Source organism: Eretmochelys imbricata, chromosome 3, assembly GCF_965152235.1.
Source record: "Eretmochelys imbricata isolate rEreImb1 chromosome 3, rEreImb1.hap1, whole genome shotgun sequence".
NCBI lineage: Eukaryota > Metazoa > Chordata > Testudines > Cheloniidae > Eretmochelys > Eretmochelys imbricata.
Genome location: NC_135574.1, coordinates 16021446 through 16038197, shown reverse-complemented (window position 1 = coordinate 16038197; position 16752 = coordinate 16021446). Strand labels below are relative to the sequence as shown.

Below are 16752 nucleotides of genomic sequence, written 5' to 3'. Positions count from 1 at the left end.
TGACCCCATGACCCAGCAAAGACTTTTCCAATACAAAGGGTCAGAGTATAGAAAGGACAGGCAGTGACCTCCCTCCCCCCCCCACCCAACATCTCTACTCACACCAGCAATTGAAAGACAAAGGTGCACTATTGAACTGGGGTGAGTGGTCTTGGTCTGCAGGTTTTCCAGCCAGTACAGACTGTGGAAAGCTTTTGGGTGAGAGAAACCTGTTTGCTTCTTAGCCTTAGTAAAGTTTAGGAATTAGCTTGTGTGTTTCTTTTTATTTCTTTTGTAACCAACTCTGACTTATAACTATCTATTAAAATCTACCTTTCTCTTGTTAATAAACTTGTTTGTTTTATCTAAACCAATGTGTTTGGTTGAAGTGTTTGGGAAGCTTCCATTTGAGATAACAAGGCTGGTACATATTCGTTACCATATTCATTACACTTTGTTGGAATGATGAACTAATTATGAGCTTGTACAGGCCACTGGACTAGTGAATGGGCCAAAACACATTGGGGGGGGGTGGCGCAAGGCTGGAACTGAGGGATATGCGGGTGTTGCCCTGTATCTATTCATGGGTAGCTAGGTGTAGCATTTGTGTACTCACCTGGGAATGACTTTGCATGCTAATGGCTGTGCATGAGCAGGCCAGGAGTGGCTGTTCTGACAGTAAAGCAGTGTGAAAGGTGCTGGGATGAAGAGTTAAGGGGACATAGCAGTTCAAGGTTACACTCTGGGGAATGTCACACCCAATTCTTCAGGATTATTCTGGATTTTCTATTTAAATAGCTATCATCATCACAGAGCACACAGGCTGATCCAAAATCTTGGCTCCAAATGCCCCATAACTTTTGGGAATGTTTGCATCCCAAATCCAGATCTAAACTTGGCAACCCAGATATTGACTGCATGGTTTATTCACCAAATCTATATTCTTTCCTACTGTGAAGCACTGTGGGATACAAATTTTTAGGAAAGATGTCATAGAAAGTGTTTTGCAGCAGTGTAATGCTCAGACTAGAGCTTAATTAAAAGTCACCCATAGCAATTTAGTGGGATATTTGTTCACTATTTTTTATTGTGCAGGCATGAACTTCAGGCCCCCTATAAGGCAATTTAAACATTATTCTGCAGAAGAACTGGGTACTGAGTTAACAATGCAAATATCCATGGGTAATATTGATATTTGGGGCTTTTTTCCCCCAGTGATATAAAACTGTGTTTTCCATGTGTTATACAGAAAGAAGTGTAGTTCATCTGTCCATTTGAGTCTAATGTTACAGCACTGCAAGAAGATCTGCTGCTCTGGGACAGAACTTCTGTACATATTCAAGAATTGGAGCCACTGGTATAAATCTTTCAAAAAATTAGTATCCACTATAGTTGGCCTGGTGATCCTACTAATTGAGGCTGCTGTTGGAATTCAGGTACATACTTGCATTCAGAAATTCATAAATTGCATTGGCTGGGTCAAACTGAGATGCCTGTCCTCAAGTGCCATTCTGGGCTTCTCCAGGTTTTGCTTCTTCTACACAGCAATAGTACAGATTTTCTGTGTGACCATCTTTCCTTGGATCTGTTAAGTGAACTCTACATACCAAACACTCAGAACTGTCCCCTGGTTCACTGCCTGTCTGTCTTTTACTGCGTGAGGACTGTGAACTTCAGCCTAAAACTAAAAATTTCCTGGCTGATGCCATGGTGGTTCCTCGCTTCTGTACTTTAATTCTTTTTTTGGTGATATTTATAAAATACAATATAATAGTTCTTTCTAACCTCTCGGGACTTAAAACTGAGGAAAAACTTACACTGGAGCCACATTTTTTCCCCCTCTGTTTGGAGGTTTTCCCTGGCTTTCACCATATCCACCATTGCAGCCTCTCACTCTTCTCTCTCTCAAGACACACCTGACAGACGCTAAACAGTTTATAGCATTTCACAAACCCCAGCACGGAGCCCATGTTCTGGCAGTAAAAGGTATAAATGCCCTTCACCATCATCAATGTTATACTGGACATATGTTTATATGCATATAAACATGCACGAAAACTACATGAATCTTCCCTGTTTAATCGCTGTAGATGCTTGGCTGTTGAGACAGTCCATTATCTTGATTCTGAGCTGCCACACACTGAAAAAGGCATTGACTAGGGGCCTACACCATGCAAGGGGCTGCGGTTGTTTGGGAGAAGGAACTTAACAAAACCTACCTCTGTCTTTCGGATGGGAGCCATTGAAAAGTAACTTTTCTCTTGAATAGATTATTGGAATATAGTTGCCCCACTCTCTGCTAGTGCAAACTGGCTCAGCTCCACTGACCCTATTTCTTGGCTCTTCTCTCAGACTAGTGCAAATCAGGAGTAAGGCTACATTTTAGTCACGGGTATTTTTAGTAAAAGTCATGGACAGGTGATGGGCAATAAGCAAAAATTCACGGCCCATGAGCTGTCTATGACTTGTACGATATACCCCTGGGTATATATAAACCTTGGGTGCTCTGGGGCAGGGGGTGGTTCGGGGGCACAGCCCAGGACCCCCGCTGGCGCTGGGGGGCGTGCGTGGCCCGATATTTCCCCAGCAGCAGCCAGTGCAGCTGGCCCAGGTACTGCTTGAGCTGCTCAGGCAGCCCCTAGGCCAGCCGCACTGGCCTCTGCAGATGTCACAGAGGTCCTGTGACTTCTGTGACCTCTGTGACACTTGCATCCTTAATCAGGAGTAACATTGTTGAAATAATTAAGCTACACCAGTGTAAAACTGCTGTTAAGGAGAGGATAATACCCCAAGAACTTCATATTCTCTGTGTATATATAAAGTCTGCTGCAGTTTCCACGGTATGCATCTGATGAAGTGAGCTATAGCTCACGAAAGCTCATGCTCAAATAAATTGGTTAGTCTCTAAGGTGCCACAAGTACTCCTTTTCTTTTTGCGAATACAGACTAACACAGCTGTTACTCTGAAACAGGACTGTGAGTCACTTTTGTTACTCCTTGCCTCCAGCATGAGGGAGTCTTGTTTGTGCTTAGCTGGGTGATCTAATTCCTGACCCCACCAGCCTTCTAGCCACTCTAACGCTCTCCTCTAGACTATGCCAGCCTTTATTTTGCCTTGAAGGTTAACAATAGGTGCAGCCCAGTCCTCACACCAAGCACTGGAAGCTTAAATAGATCACTGACCTGACTAGTTCTGGTCTCTGTTTAAGATCAGGTCAGGTCTCTTTTTACCTTTCTGATGCCGAGTGTGATGCTGGGTCTCCAACCTGCTCCTAATTTAGTTATTGGTGGGTATAAGTGACCCAGTCTCACACATTAGCAGTCTGCACTGTACTTTAAAAACTTTTACAGAGTTTAGATACCACATTCTAGGCACATGAGATTAGATTAAAAGATAAAGAAATAGATGATACATCTCTCCTAACCACTTCCCATTGAAAGCTCTGTACACAGCACATCACAAAGCACTCAGGGTAAAGCCATATGCTTTCACACTCAAGATGGGCCTGGGGTCTGTTAGAATTTCCTGATTTACCAGTTCCTCACGACATTCCTTGGTTCTAAGAATTCTGAAGAACACTTTGTGTTTTTCTATTGTGTACAAACTGTGTTTTTCACAATCTTTCCATTGAGTTCTCAGTCTCTACCTGTCTGGTTCAGTCAAAAATTCCTTTCATCCTGCTGCCAGGCTGTGGTCTGCAGCTCCTGCACTCAACCTCAGCTTTGGAGAAGAAAGAAAACATCGTGCGTTGAGCATGTGCAAGAGGGATGCAGTGAGCCCACCCACTTTGGCATGGCATACAACTATAGTTCCCTGACTCTGTTGTCCTTCCAAATGTCAGGAATAATCTACTCACATCCAGAGTCTTTAAACAACGCTCCCCTCACCTACGGTTTAATTTATTAAAGAAAGTTTGGTTCCCTTACATTCAGGGCTCCAGAGTCCTTCTTGGGACTGGGTGATTTCAACCTGGCCTGTCCACCCTACAAACTTCCCCTTCAGTGCAGGGTTTTCTCAACTCTCCTTCTGGCTGAATTCTTCCTCTTGGCAGGCTTTCCTTGGCTGGGTTTGGACTTTCCTGTCTGATTCACCTACCCAGTCATCATTTCTCAGGTGGGTCTAATAACCTCAAACACCTGTTGAGGCCAGCTGGGAGAGAGGGAACATTGCTCTGCCCTCTTTGCAGGAACAATGGCCTGGGTTTTCCTACTCCTTTCCCTCCCAGTCACTAACTATGGCCTAAGATCATTTCCCTCTCACCCAATGTCCGTCTCCTGCCCCAGATGCCTGGAATCAGGTAACTGGCCTTCCAGACATCCTCCTTCAGCCTTGTGACACATTGTAGATACAATATGTCACACAACACCGTTGTTACACAACCCTGTTACACATTGCAGATACAATATGTCACACCAGGTCTCATTCTATTCTATTCTAGTGGTGCAGTGGAAACACATTATAGCTACAGTTGTATCATATCTGTTTAAAGGACAACCATTCTAAGTCCCCTAAAATCTTCGTGCTTCGATGGATTCCTTTGAAATTTGGAGTGCCTCAGGAGCGGGCAAGGTAAGGTCAGAGATCCACATTTGGAGTCCTTTGAGCAAGGGGTTCTGCAGATTTAAGCCCTGAAAAAAAGTCATCTTAAAAAAAGTTTCTAAGTGGGATTTTTAAGGCAAAAGCTAAAGCTCAAACTATTTATTAGTGGGTCAAATAGTTTCAATCTGTCGAGTTTTACCCAAGATAGTGCATGGCACCCACAACGTATTTGGGGGACCCTAAGGAAGAATGGTATTTGAGAAAAAAGTACATTTTTACACTGTGTAGGAACCAACACAGAAAAACAGCTAGAGGGTTTCAGTTCCCACCATTTTATAGGCTTTAAACTCAACTCCTGTGGAGTGCTCTAAAATATAAATGATTACTCAGACTTTTTTTTTTTTAAATTTAAGGCCGGGGGGTGAGGGGTAGCATCCAATCATATTTTGGCTCGTTTGACCTAAGGGCTCCCAAGTTACAGGCCCCACTCAAAAAACTGGTTTCCTTCTGCTGCCTTGTACTGTTAGAGATACTGAAGACTGCATGAACTGCAGACCTCCTGCTGGCTGTGAATTCACCCTTCAGATAACATACTGCCTTATATATCAAAAATGTATACACACGGACTGTGGCTGAGATGGAAATAGGAGACAGATGTGTTGCAAGCCTCTGGATAAGGATAAAAGGGATACAAAACAAGGGTGATGTCATGGTTGGGGTCTATTACAGACTACTAACCAGGAAGGAGGTGGATGAGGCTTTTTTAAAACAAAATCACCCAGAGCACAGGACTTGATGGTGATGGGAGACTTAAAACTAACTATGACATCTGTTAGGAAAATAACACAGCAGGGCATCGATTATCCAACAAGTTCTTGGAATGTATTGGAGACAATTTTTTTATTTCAGAAGGTGGAGAAAGCTACTAGGGGAGAGGCTGTTCTAGATTTGGTTTTGACAAACAGGGATGAACTAGTTGAGAATTTGAAAGTGGAAGGCAGCTGAGGTAAGAGTGATCATGAAATGGCAGCGTTCACGATTCTAAGGAATGGTAGGAGGGAGAACAGCCAAATAAAGACAATGGATTTCAAGAAGGCAGACCTTAGCAAACTCAGGGAGTTGATAGGTAAGATCCCATAAGAAGCAAGTCTAAGGGTAAAAATAGTTCAAGAGAGCTGGCGGTTTTTCAAAGAGATATTATTAAGGGCACAAGAGCAAACTATCCCACTGCGTAGGAAAGATAGGAAGTATGGCAAGAGAACTTGCTGGCTTAACCAGGAGATCTTCAATTATCTGAAACTCAAAAAAAGAGTCCTACAAAATGTAGAAACTAGGTCAAATTACAAAGGATGAATATAAACAAATAACAAAGTATGTAAGAACAAAATTAGAAAGGCCAAGGCATAAAATGAGATTAAACTAGCTAGAGACATAAAGGGTAACAAGAAAACATTCTACAAATACAGTAGAAGCAAGAGGAAGACCAAGGACATGGTAGCCCTGTAACTCAATTTGTGGGGGAAAACAATGACTGGAAATGGCAGAAGTGCTAAATGACTTCTTTGTTTCAATTTCCACCAAGTTTAGTTACAACTGGACATCTAACATAGTGAATGCCAGTGAAAATGAGGTAGGATCACAGGCTAAGATAGGGAAAGGCCTGAACATCCTAGAATACTCAAGGAGCTGACCGAGGAGGTATCTGAGCCATTAGCGATTATCTTTGTAAAGTTATGGAATACGGGGGAGATTCCAGAGGATTGGAAAAGGGCAAATGTAGTGCCAAGCTATAAAAAGGGAAATAAGAACAACCCGGGGAATTACAGACCAGTCAGCTTAACTTCTGTACCCGGAGAGATAATGGAGCAAATAAGTAAGCAATCAGTTTGTAAAAACCTAGAAGATAATAAGGTGATAAGTAACAGCCAGCATGGATTTGTCAAGAATAAATTGTCAAACCAACCTGATAGCTTTTTGACAGGGTAACAAGCCTTGAGAACGGGGGATGGGGGGGGAGGGAAGGGGTGGAAGTCGTAGACGTGGTATATCTTGACTTTAGTAAGGCTTTTGATACTGTCTCACATGACCTTCTCATAAACAAATTAAGGAAATACAACCTAGATGGAGCTACTATAAGGTAGGTGCATAACTGGTTGGAAAACTGTTCCCAAAGAATAATCATAAGTCATGCTGGAAGGACATACTAAATGGGGTCCCACAAGGATCAGTTCTGGGTCTGGTTCTGTTCAATATCTTCATCAGTGCTTTAGATAATGGCATAGAGAGTACACTTGTAAAGTTTGTGGATGATTCCAAACTGGGAGGGGTTGCAAGTGCTTTGGAGGATAGGATTAAAATTCAACATGATCTGGAGAAATGGTCTAAAGCAAATAGGATGAAATTCAATAAGGACAAATGCAAAGTACTCCACTTAGGAAGGAACAAACAGTTGCACACATACAAAATGGGAAATGATTGCCTAGGGAGGAGTACTGCAGAAAGGGATCTGGTGGTCACGATGGATCACAAGCTAAATAAAAGTCAGTGTAACACTGTTGCAAAAAAAGCAAACATCATTCTGGGATGTATTATCAAGAGTGTTGTAAGTAAGACATGAGAAATAATTCTTCTGCTCTACTCCATGCTGGTTAGGCCTCAGCTGGAGTATTGTGTCCAGTTCTGGGTACCACATTTCAGGAAAGATGTGGACAAACTGGAGAAAGTCCAGAGAAGAGCGACATAAAAGGTTAAAGATCTAGAAAATATGACCTATGAGGGAAGATTGAAAAAATTGGTTTGTTTAGTCTGGAGAAGAGAATATTGAAGGGGGACATGATAATAATTTTCAAGTATATAAAAGGTAGTTACAAGGAAGAGGGAAGGTGAATTGTTCTCATTAACCTTGAGCGATAGGACAAGAAGAAATGGGCTTAAATTGCAGCCAGGGAGGTTTAGGTTGGACATTAGGAAAAACTTCCTATCTGTCAGGGTGGTTAAGCACTGTAATAAATTGCCTAGGGAGGTTGTGGGAGGTCTAGAGAATACGTAGTCCTGGCATGAGTGCAGGGGACTGGACTATATGATCTCTCAAGGTCCCTTCCAGTCCTACGATTCTATGATTCTACATCTAAGAATACATTCATCACAAGCCCCCACCCCACCTAGGACCAAAGGGGTTTTAAGCTGAGTGACTGGAGGCTGCTGCGATTTGAGAGTCATGAATTACTCTGGGGGGAATGTAACCAAAGTATTCATGGGGGAATAAAGCATGTGAATGCTTTTTGGTAGGGGAGTGGTATTAGGGGTGGAAGGGCCTTGGGGCTTCAGCAAGGGGAGGGTGGCCACTCCAGGTCGCTGCCTCCGTGCAGCGCAGCGTCTGCCTGGAAAAGCCCGGCTGGGGAGGTAGTTGTGGCCCACCCCCTCTACTTCCTGCCCAGGCCTGGCTACCAGGGAGTGGGGCCGAGCAAGCCAGAAACATGTTGGGGAGAGGCACAGAGGAGAAGCACAGAGCCCGCCTCCCCGCCCCCTGCAAGTAGGGCTGGGAAGGGGGAGGGTGTCACTGGGGAAGGCACCAGGAGTGGATTCCCTCTGCTCAGTCCAATCTAGGGGCGTTGCTCAGGTGTCTGTGAGGGTGCAGGAGCTCCGGGGAGACACTGGGGCACTGTGGGCCTCCCTGGTCTGGCCAAGAAGAAGGTGTTCCCCACTCCTGCGGCCCCAGCCCTGGCCCAGGGAGGTGGGGCTGGAAGGTTCCTTCCAGAGGCGACACATGGAGCGGTCATGTGCCCCGCCCCACCTTTACATTTTGTGTCCCCCGTATCAGCAGGTATGAGCTGTCTCTGCCAGCCACTGCCTCCACCTTCTAGTGGGGGCACACCTAACACACTGACTGCACTTGGCGTGTATGCAAATAATTCCTGCTGGCTACTGCCAACTCCAGGAGAACAGAGCGTAGGTGGCATGGGCATATTGTTGAGGTGGCTTTTGCGGTTTTGTTCTTTAATAGGATTGAGGGAATCCTGTGGGTGAGAATAAATGGGCTGGAAAAGGAGGTGAAGAATTTGTACATTTCAGCAACTGTGAGGTTGGCAGAGTAAAGGGGTGTGTGCTACTGGGCCTATTGGGGCATTGCTGAAAGAGGGAAGAGCTAAGGTTACCTAGGCATTTCCTGGTTTTCAGAAATCTGAGTTTTACTCAATTCAGCCTTTTGCAAGGGGACAACATACCCCCGGCTGCCTTCACTCTGCATTAATTGTAGTTTGTTGCCATTGAATTCTGTATAGGTTTATGGGCCAGCCATATCACCGTAGTATCTGAGCACCTTCCAACTGTGCATTCAGCTAATTAAGTAACATGCGTCACGTGTGGTTCCTTCTTTCTCTCATCTTCATCCTACCGAGGGAAACAGTGTGTGCCTTGTAAGGTTTTGGTAGGGATTTTTTAATACATACATACTGCTCTGTGTTTGAGCAGGCAGGTTGAGGAGAGTGGAGTTGTCGACCATAGTCCTCACGCTGGAGCCTTAGGTAATCTTTTAGATACGCCGAGGTTCAGGACTTTGAGCACCTTGAAGATAGGGACCAAGACCTTGAACTTGTTTCAATGTTCTGTGGGAAGCCAGGCAGGCCTGGTGAACTTTTCATTCCTTGCATCAGACTAAACACATTGCAGACTGACCGTGCGGAGTATTTTACTTTAAAATAATAAAATCTGACCTGTGAAGTTTCCCCTTTTTCTGCTATTATTTAGTACTAAAGGTGGTTCAAAACCAAATCACCGGATCAGAACACCACTGAAATCTGGAAAAGTTGGGATCCAGATCTGGACTTTGCAGCTGACAGCTGTCTTTTAAATAGGCTGAACCAAGGCCTGGATTCAAATGCTCTTGAACTTTTAGGAATGTTGAAATCCAAATCCAGATCTGAACTTGGCAACTCAGGCCCATCCTTGTTTCATAATAGCAATGCATTTATTCCTCTGGTTTCTCCGGTAACGCACATCTTTATTTTTCAGCTGTGTAAATGTATTGAAGTAATTCAAATTTCAGACTAGAAAATTAATGTACACAAATGTAGTATTCTAGTGGGTTATGTGGTATATGTTTTATTTAGTTTGTATTATTCTGGCATAAACAGAAGGCATCCCAAAAGATCATTTTAAGATTGTTTTTACTCTGTACACAGCTGTTCAGAATGAAAATGCAAATATTAATGAGCGATACCAATAGATTGTAAGAGAATACACCACATATTTACATTCCTGGTCAAGCAGATGCTTCATTATGAAGAGACATCTCTGAAGGGTTTGTTTTTCCAACTATATAAAGCTGTGTTGTCTATAGGTGATACAGACAAGAGGATAGTGCATCTGTCAACCACATTCCAACAGTAAAATGTTGCGTGACGAATGTTTGTTTCAGAGACAGAACTTTCTTAAAGAATGGGACACAATAATTGTAACTTTGTAAAAGAGGCTGACATCACTGAATCAAGCATAACTGTCCTGGTAATCTTAGTATCTGGGGCTTTTGTTGGGATGTGGATAAATTCTTTCATTGTGGCCATGAATTGTGTTGGGCGTGTCAAGTGCAGATGCCTGTCCTCAAATGATAATATCTTGGCTGTGCTGGCATTCTCGAGATTTTGCTTCTTGCTCAAAACAACATTACAGAGACTTTTTGCTCAACATTTTTCCAAGAGATCTATTACCAGAACTCCGTGTTCCAAGCATTCAGAGCTGTTACCTGGTTTTTGAACTTTTCCAATCAATGGTATGCCGCCTGCTTGTGTGTATTTTACTGTGTGAAAATTGCAAACTTCAGCCACCCCCTCTTCATCTGTCTAAAATTTAAAATCTCCAAGCTGGTGCCATAGTTGCTCCTGGGTTCTGTGCTTTTATCCTTGTTCAGCAGCCTTCCTTTCCTTAATACTATTTACAAAATAGAGTATAATTACTTCAATTCCAACTTCAAAAGACATTACAATGCGAAAAATGTCACAGCGTAAACATCTGTGTCTCACGTACTTTTTTCTGTGGCGTTAGATTTTCCATGGCGTTCACCATATTCATCATTTCAGCCTTTCTGTTGTTGGTCTCTCTCTGGAAACACACCTGGCAGATGCAAAACAACTCAAGCAATGTCAGGAGCCCCTGCGTGGAGGCCCACATTCAAGCAATGATAGCTATCATGTCTTTCTTCCTCATCAATATTGTTAACTTTATAGCTTTGCTGATCTTGTTGACAAATATATATCAAGAAATATCTGCTGTGAGCATTGCCTGTACAATCATTGTAGATGCTTGTCCATCAGTACATTTCATTATCTTGATTCTGAGCAATCCCAAATTGAAAAAAAAAAATTGATTAAAGTTCTGTATTATGCAAAGTGCCAGGGATGAGTGGGAGAAGGAACATCATAAAATCTACTTTTGTCCTTCATATGGAATCCATTAGAAGAAATTCAAGCTTTTCTATTAAAAAAAATTTAATCTAGGGTCTAAATTCTCTGCTGGTGTGAAATGCCACAGATTCATGTGTCTTTCACCTCAATTGTTCTCCCAAATCACTATAATTTGGAAGAAACTTCATTGAAAGCAATCAAGCTGCAGTGATGTAAAACCAGTGTAAATGTGAGGATAATTTAGGCACCTATTTTAATATGGCTCCTGGTATGTGTTTTGAAAAGACTTCTAGCTCAGTGGAGAAATCTGGATGTAAAAATTAATCTTTCCAGAAGATAATTTTGTTGTCTCTCACTTCAGCTGATGGTACCTTGAATTTCCATGGAGATATGGGACTGCCTCTGAGTTCATTAAGGAAATATATTTTTGATTTCTTACAGGATAATCTCCTGTCTAAAAGACTGCAAGTACCAGGTGATATATCATTGAAAGTATCCCAAGAGAAATGGGGGAAGCCACATTGCTTTGAAGCATTTAAAACTGGACTCGACAACTCACTAGAAAATATATCACAGAAAACAATGAAGCATTGTCAGGAGCTAGACTAAGTGATTTAATAAGGCTTTTCCATCGCTAATTTGTATATCTTTATGATCCTGTGATCAAAGACCACTTAATTTTGTTCATCTCATGTACTTATCTTGTATTTATGAAGCACCTTTGATCCAATGACTTAAATGCTTTTGCTGTGTACAGGCCTGTGCTCTAAATTGTCCAATGTAAGAAAAGTCCAGCTCAGCCTCTTACTTAAAATTATTTATAAAAATCAGCAAAAATTTAAGACAAAAAGACCACCCAAGGACTGTGTTGAGAACCAGAGCAGTGTAGGACTAGAAATCAATGGACCAAAACTGGTGTGCTGGAAATTTGACCTAAATGGTGGAGAAAATAATGAGGGGATAGGATATTTCACCTGTCACTCCCTTTTGGGGTCCTTAAAAAAGACTTCAGGGTAAGAATCAAGTTAGCTAGCTGGGAATGAGCTTCCTCACTATCTTCTGGGATCCATTGTGACACCTTTGGACCTTCACTGCCTTGATCCAGAGAGATGTCCTGCCCAGTCCTGGCCAGAAAGAGAGACCCAGACGGCATCAGTACTTCAACCAGCTCCAGCTAAACCCCAAACACCACCTGAAATGTAAGACTTTGGTTCCTGCTGTCACCAACCTCCCAATCATGTGCCCTGTTCCTTCCCCCACCTTTTTTTCCTTCTCCTTCCTTTTGCCTTCTGTCTAGAAAGAGTCTGGCTTACCCAGCCAAGACCTTCTCTTCCTATGCTGCTGTGGGCCCATGACCAGAGAGGCAGCTAAAACAATGCCCAAAACAGTCTGATGGCTGATACAAGTTTGACAAGTCTTGGAGTGGCTGATCAGATCATGTCCTGGGGTCTGTGTTTCTCCAGCAGCAAGGCTGCAGGTAAGAAGCAGCACTAGAGACAGAAGCTGCATTTTCTATCTGTGCTGATCTTGCCTTTTGCCCTTTGTGTCTGTTGCTCTTGTTTTGTCTTCAGGGAAACAGGATCAGATTTTAGCAACAGTAACGACAACAGCTCCAGCTCATCTCAACTAACATCGCTTTTCCCCCAAAGAGGCAGTTACTGCCATCTTTAGTACCATCTAAAAGACAATTAGACAGGCCTAGTGCCTAAGGAAATGGAAATAAGGGATGTTGGTCAAATAGAAGCCTCACTTAATACTTTACATTTCACATGCTTTCCCTGTTTTTCTTTTTTTCCTGTATCTTTGATGAAGTGTTTTAAAGGTGTTTTATGGTGATTGTTGCTATGGGATTAAGCAGGACAAGATCTCTGTACTCAAAACCCCAAACCATATTTGGCTGTTTAGTGTTGTACAGTGACAGGGCCATGTTCACACCTTCCGTTCCCTGGGCACATTTATTCCACTGTAATTAACACACACACTGTCCATTTTGGTCAATTTCACGGTCATAGGATTTTAAAAATCATAAGTTTCATTATTTCAGCCATCTAAATCTGAAATTCCCCGGTGTTGTAATTGTAGGGGTCCTGATCCAAGAAGAGTTGTGCGGGGGGGGTCACAAGGTTATTGTAGGTGGGGTTGTGGTACTGCTACCCTTACTTCTTCACTGCTGCTAGCTGGGGCTTGCCTTCAGAGCTGGGTGCCCAGCCAACAGCTGCTGCTCTCTGGCCCCCTGAAATAACCTTGTGCCCCCCCACTGCCCGCAATTCCATTTCAGGTCAGGACCCCCAATTTGAGAAATACCAGTCTCATAGAATATCAGGGTTGGAAGGGATCTCAGGAGGTCATCTAGTACAACCCCCTGCTCAAAGCAGGACCAACCCCAACTAAATCATCCCAGCCAGGGCTTTGTCAAGCTGGGCCCTCTCGCACTGTGAAATCTGTGTATAGTATAAGGTAAGAGCACACAAAAGACCAGATTTCATGGGGGGAGACCAGATTTCATGGCTGTGAATTTAGTAGGATCCTAGCGATACGACTACATAAAGTACCATAAAAATGCAGCCATCTCTGGGTTGCATGGCTATTGATTTTACATGCCATCAAAGTCTAGTGATGACTCAGAAATGATGATTAACTAGAGCCAGTTCCTGAGATGTGCTGAGCAACCCCACAAATCCCCCTGATTTCTGTAAATTATGCAGCTGCTCAGCATCAATCAGGAAAAGAGCCTAAGACTCAATGGAAGATAACATATAAACCATGTTAGATTTCTCTCTTAGAAATTAGACAGATGAGAATACTAAACTCTACTAAAGATACTGGCTCAGATACTGAGTTGTGTCTGCAAAGCACAAAACAAACTCACTAGCCTTGTAAATATAGCTTTAAGATACCTTTGCACTCCCCTGGGCTGGCTTTGAGCTGATACAGTTCCCTGGCATTGTAGCAGTTGAAAGTCTGCTTTAAATTATGCTTGCTGCCTATGGCCCAATGGACTTTATAGCAGCAGCATCCAGAATGCTGAGACACTTCAACCATTCATCCATTTCCTTGGCCACCAGCCTATGCAGGGAAGGGATGGTGTGCATAGGACCGACAACAATAACTCTGTGCCAGTGGAGTATCCGCCTGCATTGAGAGATCATTCTGTGAATGCATTGAGACCTCATTTGGAATACTATGTTCCATTCTGGTCTCCCATGTTTAAAAAAGATGAATTCAAACTGAATCAGGTGCAAAGAAGAGCTAGTAAGATGGTACGAGGAATGGAAAACTTACCTTATGAGAGGAGACTCAAAGAGCGTGGCTTGTTTAGCCTAACCAAAAGAAGGCTGAGGGAAGATATAATTGGTTTTTATAAATACATCAGAGGGCTAAATACCAGGGAGGGAGCAGAGTTATTTAAGTTAAGTACCAATGTGAACACATGAACAACTGGATATAAACTGGCCATCAACAAGTATAGGCTTGAAATTAGTGAAGGTTTTTTAACAGCCTTCCAAAAGGAGCAGTGGGGGCAAAAAAACTTAACTGGCTTCAAGACTGAGCTTGATAAGTTTATGGAGGAGATGATATGATGGGACGTCCTACAATGGCATTTGCCTGATCTGCAACTGCCAGCAGCAAATATCTCCAGTGGCCGGTGATGGGACACTGGATGGTGAGGGCTACAGAGAATTTTTTCCCAGATGTCTGGCTGCTGGAGGTTGCTCACATGCTCAGGGTCTAACTGATCATCATATTTGGGATCAGGAAGGAATTTCCCCTTAGGTCAGATTGGCAGAGACTCTGGGTTTTTTTTGCCTTCCTCTGCAGCATGGGGCCCGGGTCACTTACAGGTTTAACCTAATGTAAATGGTGGATTCTCTGCAACGTGAAGCCTTTAAACCATGATTTGAGGACTTCAGTTACTCAATCAGAGATTAGAGGTCTATTATAGGAGTGGGTGGATGAGATTCTGGGGTCTGTGATGTGCATGAAGTCAGACTAGATAATGATGATGGGCCCTTCTGGCCTTAAAGTCTATGAGACTGGATATGGAGACTTTAGCTGCTTTTTGCCAGTAGCTAAGTGCAAAGTGGCCACAGCCTAGGTCCGGTGTCGGTCTTTGGAAAAGCATTACTTGTACCTCTCCCTCCTGGTTCATACTTCTATTCAATTCCCAGCTCTTCCACTGGCCTGCTGGGTGACCTGGGGCATGTCACTTGCCTCCTTGTGCCTCAGTTTCTCCATCTGTAAAATAGGGGTAGTGATACTGACCTCTTTTGTAAAGTGCTTTGAGATCTAAGGATGAAAAGCACTGAGTAAAAGCTAGGTATTATTATTACTACATTAATAATATGTTGCTTTATAATGGCTTTTACTATTGCATCATGCCATATTTCTTTATAGACTATGTGTTATCTGATTAAAGTTCCATTGATTCACAATTTATGTGGAAGTGTTTTGATCATTATTGTCACAGTTCCTCCCCCACTCTGAACTCTAGGGTACAGATGTGGGGACCTGCATGAAAACTTCCTAAGCTTACTTTTACCAGCTTAGGTTAAAACTTCCCCAAGGTACAAATTAATTTTATCCTTTGCCCTTGGAATTTCCACTGCCACCACCAAACTTTAACTGGGTTTACTGGGAAACGTGGTTTGGACACATCTTTCCCCCAAAAATCCTCCCAACCCTTGCACCCCACTTCCTGGGGAAGGTTTGGTAAAAATCCTCACCAATTTGCATAGGTGATCACAGACCCAAACCCTTGGATCTTAGAACAATGAAAAAGCATTCCGTTTTCTTACAAGAAGACTTTTAATAGAAGTAAAGGAATCACCTCTGTAAAATCAGGATGGTAGATACCTTACAGGGTAATTAGATTCAAAACATAGAGAATCCCTCTAGGCAAAACCTTAAGTTACAAAAAAGACACACAGACAGGGATAGTCATTCTATTCAGCACAGTTCTTTTCTCAGCCATTTAAAGAAATCATAATCTAACACATACCTAGCTAGATTACTTACTAAAAGTTCTAAGACTCCATTCCTGTTCTGTCCCTGGCAAAAGCAGCATACAGACAGACACAGACCCTTTGTTTCTTTCCCTCCTCCCAGCTTTTGAAAGTATCTTGTCTCCTCATTGGTCATTTTGGTCAGGTGCCAGTGAGGTTACCTTTAGCTTCTTAACCCTTTACAGGTGAGAGGATTTTTCCTCTGGCCAGGAGGGATTTTAAAGGGGTTTACCCTTCCCTTTATATTTATGACAATTATTATCAGTGTAGTTATTAGAAGGGTTACGCCAGTCAAATCAATTACATGTAGAGGTTTATGCAGCATAGGAATACTGGAACAGACTAGTGCTAGCTTGATTAGATGGATCCCCTGCCTCTAGCAGTGGCATTCATCTCTTTTCATATCTGAGCTGAAAAATATCTCTCTTCAATGCTGTCCCACTCTGCTATTATTTATGGCATTGTGTTATTAACTCTGTAAAGCATTTCAGGATGCTGTTTGTGTACCAAATAAAGTTGTATTGTACTTCAAAGATGTTAAGGGATTGCTGAGATCTGTGAACTCTGTGTGTCTGTATATATATATATATATATATATGGAATATTTTTTGCTCTGAGAGAGCTTATGACTCATGGGCCAACAGGTGTAAATTGACAATGCTGGACTGAAGTAAAAGTTAATAGATTGCAAACTCTTTCGAGTAGGGGCTCTCTTTTCTTTTAATTTCAGTTTAACTTTTTTAAACAGTTTAACTTTTTTCCCCTCACTGGAAAACAGGAAGGGGAAAAGAAAGAGTCAGAAAGTTCCCAGGGGAGAAAAGGAAAAAGTGAT

General features: G+C 42.6%; 1 protein-coding gene across 1 annotated transcript; it reads left to right on the top strand.

The window, feature by feature from the left end:
* The first annotated feature begins 9955 nt into the window (after positions 1-9955).
* LOC144261887 (taste receptor type 2 member 40-like) lies at positions 9956-12547 on the top strand. The gene is given in 4 exon segments (XM_077811459.1): positions 9956-10195; positions 10228-10517; positions 10559-10797; positions 12489-12547. Coding segments are annotated over 4 exon segments (828 nt in total).
* The last annotated feature ends 4205 nt before the right edge of the window (positions 12548-16752 follow it).